This window comes from Cebidichthys violaceus, unplaced genomic scaffold (assembly GCF_023349555.1).
Source record: "Cebidichthys violaceus isolate CVI_PGR_0920_01 unplaced genomic scaffold, fCebVio1.0.p SCAF_15, whole genome shotgun sequence".
Classification (NCBI taxonomy): Eukaryota; Metazoa; Chordata; class Actinopteri; order Perciformes; family Stichaeidae; genus Cebidichthys; species Cebidichthys violaceus.
Genome location: NW_027176318.1, coordinates 7,989,798 through 8,000,385, shown reverse-complemented (window position 1 = coordinate 8,000,385; position 10,588 = coordinate 7,989,798). Strand labels below are relative to the sequence as shown.

Sequence of the window (10,588 nt, the reverse complement as noted above, 5' to 3'; positions counted from 1 at the left end):
TCCCCCTCATTACCGACACCGCGCTGTCACCGTGAATACAGGAAGAATCAAGGTTGGGTGCCAATCCCTCACCTCGCTCGCCGTGCGCCCTCCCTCCTTCCTCCGTGTAATACAAACCTCGTGATCGGCCATTCAGCGGTGCCTGCGTCTGCTGCTTCGGGGGGGAGGGGGGGGGGGGGGGGGGGGGGATAATAAGCCGAGTAGCAGAGGGGCAGGCAAGCTAAAAATTATCTGGGAGACAGACAGGTGTCGCGGAAGTTTACACGTGCAGAGGCGCATCCCTCCGCGTCTTTTTTTTGTTGTTGTCATTATCTGGGATAACGTGAAAGAGACTGTAACTGGCGGTCATCCGGCACCCACTGATCCTGTGTAAGTGATTCTCCACATCAACTCACTGCGAATATAGGTGAACGTTAGCCCGATTTAATGAGCAGGAATGAATGATTGAGTCTCGGTGTCAGTTGGCTGCACTAGATGTGTGTGATTGCAGAGGCTCTGTTGCACGCTTGCACCTTGATATGAAAATCAACCTTTCAGTACCGTTTGCTGTAAACGGCCAGATTCACTGTGCATTTATATGTATATGTATATACTGTATATGTATAATATATCTGACAGTTGTCACCGCAGGATTTCGCTCAGATGTTATCACGCAGTCAGCCACTGTGGCGGTCTGAATAAAATGCATATGTTGCCGGTTTTTAAATGAGGAAAGTGCGGCATGGTGCGGGTGTGAGGTGGATACGATCAGGTAGATTTGCCTCACAGCTCGACACAGTTCAGAGTACCGAGAAGAAACTAAAAAAACAAACAGATTCAGCAGGTGCAAAATGTGACTCATCTTTTCCGATAGGGACACTGGTTTAATTAGCAGGAGCTGTTAAGAATGTCATGTTTCGCCTCAGAGCTGTGTTTGCAGAAAAAAAAACTTTAACCCAAAGGAATGCAAGCTGAAAAGCTTTACTTGGCAGCACCTCTGAATGGGTGTGCAGGTAGCTGAACTAGGCTCGGTGCAGTTTTATGTCTGTTGTTTTGTTTTGTAGTCAACGCTGTCACTTGTTGACAATAACACTGGGTTATCTTGGGAAGCTCTTTCGGGAGACACCAGGAATACATTCACCCTGATACGGGATGAATAAGCCTGCTGCTCTGAGCTATTCATTCAAGGAAAACATAGAGATCACTCAGCCAGAATTACAACCCATTCTTAGAGTTTGTGCTCAACACTTTTGTCACATGCACAGTGACTCAGAGGAAGATTCAATTAGCATCTGTTTAGATTCTTAACACTTCAGGTCACAATGTGTTTGCGTGTGTGTGAGTGTGAGTGTGTCTTCACAGTTCAGCTGCAGCATTCTCACCTTGCCAGCCTCCCCTCTTGCTCTGCATAGAGTGGTAATTGGCCAGGCACTGATGGATGTGACACAGCAGGTAGATATGTCAAAACAGTGACAAATGATCAAGGGCTCTTCCTCATTCGGAGCCCATCCGGTGAGGATTTGAATGTTCCCTCTGCCAGATGTGCGCACAGTAGAGGAGGAGAGAGTGTGGTGTGTCTGCACTAATCAAGTTAAAAAGCCACTGACGTTTTTTTTTTTTCTTCTTTTTGGCATGACCCAAGCTTTATTTAATGTGGCAGTACTCATATCCACAGTGTTGGCTCGGGGGAAAGCAAAAGTGGTTTTCTGTATTTTTTGGGTTTTTTTTTGTGGAGAACAGTGATTTTGAATTGTCATAGTAGGAAAAGCTCATGTGTAACCGATAACATCCATGATGACTCAGTTGAGTGTCCAAGTAAAGCATGACAGCATGAAAGTGAGCCAGCATGCTTAATATCAGGAAGACCCTGAAACTGAAGCAGCTAAATTGAATTCAGCCATCATTAATTTGATGTCAAGTGTGCTTTTCCTGCTGTGACATGTCAATATGTCTCCTGTGAAAAAAGGCCTGTTGCCCAAATATCAGCAATAGAATAATATCATTATAATATGCATGCACGATCTTCATTTGTGGAAGTACTGGATGCATTCTCATGGAACAGTTGGTGCCAAAACTTTGATATGTAGTTGCCATTTTGAGTTAGGTATGTTACATTTCCAAGTAAGGTCCTAGATTGTTTTTTAAACCTTTTAAACTCCCTCTGTGCTACTTCCTGCATGTTTAAAAGGGTGTACAGGCCACGTTTCAACATTCACACACAACATACAGATCATTGATGCAACTTTTACTTTTTCAACACATTACTTTGTTTTTCTGCTGTAGCTTCCCCACATCCTCTGCAGCCATACAGCTTAAGTGTTGGTGAGGAGGGTTTTACAACTTCTTCAAAAAGTGATGTCAGTGCATATTATCTATTGTGTTACATGCTGACATTGCTTTATAAAGGCAATATAGGCCAATATTCTGCACATTATGCAACTTTTTTCAAAGTATTTCCAATAACTAATTCATCTGCAGATGGCGTGTGTAACCACTTACACGGCTCTTCCCTCAGGATGTTAAGTATGAATGAGGTTCCTCGGTTGATTGGTGATATTAAAGTAATGACTGCGGACCGGCCGGTTCACACTATGTGCTTCTTACTCTACAGCGAGTTGAATGGTGGAGCAGTTGGAGGAATAACAATTTTCAGTTGATATGCAGTATGTGCCTCTAAACTGAAAGCCAAAACTACGTTGCTGTATTCCACTATTCTTGTTGCTCGTCTTTTCTCTATGATGACTCCTCTTGATGTCATTTTGACAGATACTGGTCGTATCCTGGGGTTACAAAAACACCTTATTTCTGCTGTCAGGTGAATGTAGGAAGACAAATGACCAGAGAGACAAAGAAAGGCCATCACACACAAAGTACAGAGCTTGGGTTTAAAAAGAAGTTACAGTGAGCTATTCATACATTTCTCAAGCACAGTGTCGGACAATCTCCAGCACATATTTCCCAATCATAAATGCATCACACACACACACACTCGAATAAATAAGACTTTGAGAAGCTGTAAATGCCGATCTGCGAAGTCTGTTCCCCGTATTCAGTCCTAATAGTCATTTCGGTGAAGTCGATCTCAATCTCCTTCCCTCTGGCTGTGACGAAACGCTGATTCAATGGAGAGTGTCTAAAACAAGCAGTTCATTTAGCGCTTGGCTGCACCTGCCCTTTTAGTGCTCCAACAGGGCCTTGTCCTCAGCTCGCCCATCCTCTGCTGACGAGACGGCAGCAAAGCCAAGTGCTCTGCAGCAGGGTGTAGGATGTGGTGGTTTTTTTGTATGTGTTTGAGTGTCTTCGAGATGATTTAGTATCAGTGTGATGTGGTTGATTGATGCATGCGGTGTGTCCTTTGGAGAAAATGCAGGTTCCTCTTCATTCTCCTGAGAGATTCATCAGTATGACCTATTTTTCCCACGGAAACCGTCTCTCTCTGTCTCTCTCTCTCTCTCTCTCTCTCTCTCTCTCTCTCTCTCTCTCTCTCTCTCTCTCTTGTCTGAGCGCTGAAAGTGTCTGAACTCTTGATGATAGTTTGACCAAAACTATGGTTTAAGATTTTGTAACAATTGTTGTGTGTGTTTCAAATTAGTAATTGTAAACCTCTTGTGAAGATTTGGGTGGTGGGTGACTTTGTTTCATGCAGACCGGAGACCTGGGTTTGCGTCCTGTCACAGACTGCATTAGCGTCCGCATTACCTTCATCTTTACCTAGTGTTTATGTTGCCTGAAATTAAGCATACCTCATTCATTATTCATTTGCCACAGTCTTTACCTAAACACAACGATACTGGGGTTGTCGTGCAGATATTACAGAAAGCAAAACAATTTTAATATTGACATTCTTGTCTGGCGATAAGGTTGAATTTGATTTGCTGAGACATGCACACATACAGTACAGGTAAATTGTACTGATCAGAATGTAGTTCTTTGGGCCAAAACGAGGAATCAAGCCTCAGTCTAGTAGCTGTCATTAAAGAAGGAGATCTCACCTCGACATCAGCTTACCAAGATTGAGTTCAGTTTAGCCCGCAACCTCTCTTGTCTCAGAAGGCACTCTCCAATCAGTGTCACATAAGGAGGGTTTGTCTGTTGTAATAGCCCTCTCTCTCTTCCACCGTGTACAGACTGATAGCTCGCCTGTGCTTTTGTTGAGGGTGTGTTAGTGGTGCTGCAGAGTGCTGACACTGCTCCATAGAAGAAGCATAGATTCAATGTGCACATATTTGTGTGAGTGTATGTTTGTGGCCGTCTAATTGCAAATTGTCACAAGTGAAAATGGATGGGTTGTGTGTACAGTTGCTGCCCCCGTGTATGTGCGTCACTGAAGCTTCAGAGGCAGACACTCACAGACATAAAGGATGCTCCATCCCCGTCCTTGACACCACTCACTATAAAAAGAAGGCCTGAATAATTGCCTTCCCTTGTGGCTATACAATAATGGCCTTACAGTAATGGTGCATTAATCTCCTCAATACATTAGGAGAGAAACGAGGACTGAAGTCAAATATGTTAGACCAGCCTGTCGCTGCTGGGGTTGTACTGTGTTACAGAGCAGCTCGGTTGATTTTCCACCTGCTAATTTGAGTCTCTGGATCGACCGATAAAGGGCTGAGGAGTTGTGAAAGTGGGCTCCTCGCAAGACGTGAAGCTCCACATTGCAGTGCTGTGATGATTTTTCTGGATTTTTTTTCTTCATAAATTTCATTCTAAATTTAGCTGACATACTGCTGTGGGTTCCAGCCAGAAATAAAGACAGAAGAATTTGACACAGATTGTTGGCCATTGTAAAATTGTTAATAGACATATCCGTGTCATACAGTGTCTATGTATGTTAACATCATCCTCATCGGTAACAATATCAAACAAGGTACCTTCAATAGTTTGAATGGCTATGGATGTGATGTCGTTCAGGGACATTTGAGTCTGATATTGCAAATCCTCAAAGGAGTAGTTCAGCATTGGTGAAATATGATCATATTTGTCTGGTTCATATACTATAAGGCCTGCAGACGGCTAGCTTAGCTTAGCTTAAAGACTGGAAACAGGGGGAAATGGCCAACTGGTCACTGATTACGACTTACAGCCGCCAAACTGCAAGTTGCCGGTTTTACACGTCATGTTTCTGAACGTTTTGAGAACAAGATATAATGTAACGTACTCCACTTTCTGGGCTTCATGCTAAGCTAAGCTTACCTGTTGCAGGTTGTAGCTTCATATTTGCTGTAGCAACATGAGGGTCGATCATCTCATCACCATCAAGCGATGGACATAATTGTGCACATCTGTCTTGCTACTTTTTGATTACTGGTACAGTGAAGCCTTGAAGCAGGGTGACGACTTTTTCACACCAGAAGCCTTCTTGCTCATCTTGCACTCCAAAGAATGAACGTGTACCAAATATTCGTAGACACACCATCTTGTCCGTAGGCACAAAACATGGAAGTTAAGAAACATTTGAACACATAAATAGTAACAATGGTTGTAAATTAAACAATTCATTGACACAAGACAATCAACATATCAACAATGACATGCATGCACATATTAGTATCATTTTGTCTCATGTCTTCTAGGACTCCAAAATGAACACTGTGAAATTTACAGTCACAATTCAGCAAGATTCAAGGCTCAGGTAATATCACCACTGTGATATGTAGGATCAGTCAGTGTGTGTTGACACACGCTGTACGTCCACATGAGCCCGAGTGTGTGTTTCAACATTTTGTATATAACGTGATTATGTCACACTGGATAGCCTTTCGGGGCGAGGACATGGTCACTTATCCCAGCGGCTTAATGAGTGTTTGTGAATGGCATTGTGGCGGTCTTTATTTGTGTGTACCAGATGTCTCAGACTGAGAGATTTAGCTGCAGTTTTCCACTATAGCTAAGAATGTGACAAAGGCTCTTTCTCACACTTGTGTGTGTGTGTGTGTGTGTGTGTGATTGAGCATGTGTATGCGTTGTCATTTGCCCTTGTTCTGATACAAATGACACATAAAAGTATTTGATGGACATATCTGTAAGAGGATGAAATAAAATAACTTTATTTGAAATATTGAAAAACAATATTCCTCTGGTTTCGCTGAAGCTTTCTTATCCAAATGACATGAAACACTCTTCAATTTTAGACCAATGAAGTTTACTCAAATAGATGCTCCAGAAAGTCCAGCAATGTGTCTTTGCGATGATTGGAGCCGAATCTGACAGCAACAACTTCCTAATCTTTAAAAGATGAAACGTGACTTGTTGGCGCACATGAGCAGGATCGTCATCGCAATTTAGTTTTCTGCTTTTGAAATGTATAAATTTGACAGTTGAAGTTCAACAGCAGTCCGTCATAAGCCAGGCCCTGAGCTGAACTGGAGGAATGAGTGACATGCTGTTCGTGAGGAGAGACGCTCTGTCGATGACGCCCAATAATAGAATGGACATAATTGTCTGGCCTTCTGAGTCATCATTGCTCTTCCCACTGCCAGTGCTCTCCCATCTTGTTTAGACACTGCAGTTAATGGACCTTCTCCTTCTGTCCATCTCCTCATCTGTCTCTGCTTCTCTCTCTCGCCAAGTGAAGTGTATATACAGTATGTCTACATAACACACACATACTGTGCCACATATTAAACCCTAAAGCAAATTAATGCGCAGAAACCTAACATCTGTTATCATGTGGCAACCGTGTTTGTATTTGTTGACAGATAGACTTTCAGTTACAGCTTTGTATGCTGAAAGCAAAAATAAGATTTCATCTCGCTGAAGGTGTGATTTGATTGTCTGTGATCTGGAGAGTAAAGCTACTGTACACTCGGCTGCATACAGGGATGCAGATTTATGGTAATTTCGTAGGCTGTTGAATTGTGTGAAGGAAAAAGAGGACAGTGGTTTTACCTATCCAGTGAAATGATCTAAATGTGATTTCTACAACATGTTGTAACAGACGTTCATTCAAAAGGACTGAATCCACAAAAGCACATGTTAAAATGCTCTATCCCTCTGTCTTCCTTCAGGGTTGTCTCAGCCTCGGCCCCCAGAGCAGCAGTGCCTGTGCCTCTCCTCGTCCTCCCGTCTTGGACCAGCAGCTCAGCGTGGCGAGGCCAGGAAGGATGGGCAGGAAGCTGGACCTGTCGGGCCTGACTGATGATGAGGCGGAGCACGTCTTGAAAGTTGTCCAGCGGGACATGAAGCTGCGAAAGAAGGAGGAGGAGAGGCTGAGGTGAGATTGGTTTCTCCTGCCAGCGCTTTTTCTAGTATTTTTACACATTAAAGGCGACACAGAGGCTACAGGGCGGTTGGAGAGGAGCTGATAAGGAGGGATGACATTCACCCGTGAACAAAAATGACCAGATATAGTGTTGTACAGCTCACTCAGCTGACAAAGACACTTTGGCCTACTATATAGTTTGTCTTGTTATCTCCCCTCTACAACTTCATACACCTTTGTGAAAAAGTGTAAAGAATGGATTAAACTGTGTGTTTATATGCTGATTTTTTTGCCTGGGACACTTGAGTGTTAATCTGTTAGTCATCTTGTACGTGCATCTTCAAAACCCTTTCACAGGATTCTCATTTTTAAAATGAATCAGCTGAGCTGGAGACAGAGATTTCAGCGTTTTAGATTAATTTCAGCCAACAGAGTTCACGCTGTCGGCTGAAAATGAGAAATCTGCTTTTGTGTTCTGATGTGTAAAATCTAAGACCATTAATTGAAAAAAGTTTGAGTTTCAAGTGGTAAATGTCTTACTATCATAATTCTATAATACATATGCTGGCACATAAACATATCATTTAATGCACCATGCTAGAATGATTGACAGGCGCAGCAACAGTAACCGAGGGTTTGGGGCTTAGCTAAGGGTTTGTTTTTTTAGAAAATAACAGTAAATCTGCACAAAATACTTCTTGGTAAATGTAATCCACCTGTTGGTGAACTAGGACAGCTTACTTGCAAATGATTTATTTTATCCTTTTTAATTGATTGATTTGGCCAGCAAACAATCCTCAAGATCCGTGTTTATCTGGCTAGACATTCATGTTAGTAATCCAGTAATTAGTATCATTGATATGTGTTCATGCATCCACAATATTCCTTTTATTTGTCAGAGATTGTACTTGAAGTCTGTTGTTGTGACATCTGATTGAAAAGGGGAAGAAGGCTTTCTAAACAAAACTACTGCAGTTGTTTTTTTGTGCAGGATTTCCAGTTGTAGGCTTTATTAAGGCACAGTCAGGGGCTATAAGCAGGAAGATGCTTGTCTTGTTCTTTCCCCTTGCGGTGCTGTCAGGTCTGTGGGGGTCAGTCGGTCCGGGCTTCAAGGCTCTGCTCCGGTGTCATAGCTTCTCACTTAACATGGGACAAGTGCTGGCCCGGTCCTCCTCTTCACCTCGCTGTCCTTCACTCCCTCCCTCCTCTCCCTGCGACAGCCTGTAGACATAAGGGATTTGGTTCGGTCAACTTGCGACGGGCCTCCATTAGGGTTTGGTCATGAAATCGGTGGTCAAATCAGTGTGTCTGCTTTGTGTAGTTTCACCAGGACTACAGGGAGAAATTTTCAAAATATGTCTTTTGCTGCGTTTTAAGTGTGGTTGTACCCTATAATTTTGTAAACACAAATATGCTCCGTTGACTACCAACCAGGCCCTAGCATGAGCTATTTTGTTGTGGAGATTTGATGTCTTTCTTCAGATTTGAACGGTGATCCTCTGTGGTTTTGTGTTCTTGCCACAAGTGATTAGACTACTTTACACAGAGCACTAAACATCTTAGCTGTACTCTGAGGAGACTAGCAAAGTTGCCTCACAAATCAGACAGCAGCCGTTGGTCTGCGCCGTTTGAAACTTATTTTTCCCAGAATCTGTTTCAAAGCAAAGATGGTGTATTCCCAAATTACTGGGCTGTAAAATGTTCTCCCACCAAGCTGTCATGAATGATCAAAACAAATTTATGCCTCTCGGGCTGTTATTACTGCTGTTTACTGCAAAAAAGACGAGCCGATTAATGCTGATAGTAGCAGGGAGACACTGATGAGGCAACAGTTCTTCATAAAAGCAATCAGGCTCTGTGTGTGTAGCCTTATCGCTTTGTTGGGAGTTGTTAAATGGTTTAAAAGCAAAGTTTCCAAAGTATTATTAGATGCAAATGCGAGTCAAATTAGGTTGCAGCTCAAAGTGCTCATGTGTTTTACGATCGCACAGCGTACATGCAGATTTTTGTTTTAGTGTGTGTATTTACTGTTAGATGTTGTGTTTTCTGAAATCCTGATTGAGCTTGACTCAGTATTAGCGCCTGTCACACTTCTCTGTTCTCTTTTTCTAATTAATTTACAGCGACATAAAAAATCAGATCGGATCCTTAAACCAAGTAAAGGTACATCATATCAGACTGTAAACGTACTCCAATCAAAGTAAAAGTTCTGCCTCAGTTTTTTTACTTGAGCAAAAGTACGAACTGTTATTTATATATATATATATATATATATATAGATATGTATGTATGTATGTATGTATGTATATATATATATATATATATATATATATATATATATATATATATATATATATATATATATACATATACATCAGATCTTTTTTTTCTTCACTTGGAACGGACAGCAGTTTTCCTATGAAATGTAAAACCTTTATTGTCGATGAATAGGTATATGAATGCTTGTGTACAGCAGATGGTGGCTGAGTGTTTCAGTAGATGGCTCTCTCACTATGGGTTTTTTGCTTCCATGCGTGGCGGACATTTGTTTTTCTTCCCTGAATGAAGTCAGCCCTGCAGAGTTGTAAATTACCCTGTTGAAGGATTCATGGGATAGTTTATAAGCCTCAGCTGGCAGTTTAAATGCTCCATTTTAATTTTCTCCCATGCTGAATAATAGGAAACGTAGAAACACTTAACTGATATTACCTTCTGTCTCATGAATACTGATACTGTCATAAATATGTAAATAAAGCGATGCACACAGCTATAAGCCTCGTTGGGGGCGTTCTTTACAGTTTTGTTGCTCAGCTAAAGTTTAAATGTGGCCTTAAATTTAGTTTTCTTCATTTTTTTAATTATATTTTGTATTTTAATATATCATTTTTATTCTGATGTCACACTGCTTTTACTGCAAAAGTAGTCTGGCTAACATAAATGATTTCCTGGCTTCTATTTTCAAATGAAATGAAGATAAAGCTGATGTCTTTATTTGTTGGCCCTACGCATTGTGCTTAACTGACATCTCCCTGTTAGGTTTCCGTTTCCTGTTAGGGCGGGACTATTACACATTTACCAATTTCACAGGCCTATTTTCCTAGTAAGCACAGGTGTAATGAATAAAATAAATGATGATTGTCACACTGTTAAGATTTACTGAGACGCTTGAATCGAGCTGAGCAGTCGTTAATGTTATAAGTAACACCTGTGCTTTTCCTACATTAAGTCAAAGCGCCTGCTGTGAATAAAGCCTAAAATACACAGACTTCAATGACCTCAGCTTTAGTAAACCCCATCACTTAAGTTTTTGACCATCAGTAGCGCTATAGAGAGATGTTTTTAAGAGTGGCTACCCGGTTTGTCAGTATCCCGTGTGTGTTGACCGAGAAATGTACTAATATGCCA

At 41.7% G+C, this 10,588-nt stretch overlaps 1 protein-coding gene across 3 annotated transcripts in view; it reads left to right on the top strand.

The window, feature by feature from the left end:
• Window positions 1-237: 237 nt before the first annotated feature.
• myripb (myosin VIIA and Rab interacting protein b) overlaps window positions 238-10,588 on the top strand; it is a 100,727-nt gene continuing 90,376 nt past the window's right edge. For 2 of the 3 annotated variants that reach the window (XM_068709796.1, XM_068709794.1), the window contains exons 1-2: window positions 238-369; window positions 6,990-7,195. In XM_068709796.1, the coding sequence (XP_068565897.1) occupies window positions 7,086-7,195 (110 nt within the window). In that variant the 5' untranslated portion in view covers window positions 238-369; window positions 6,990-7,085. Of the gene's footprint in view, window positions 407-6,989; window positions 7,196-10,588 lie in introns of all 3 variants that reach the window. The other variant, XM_068709795.1, reaches the window with a different exon arrangement.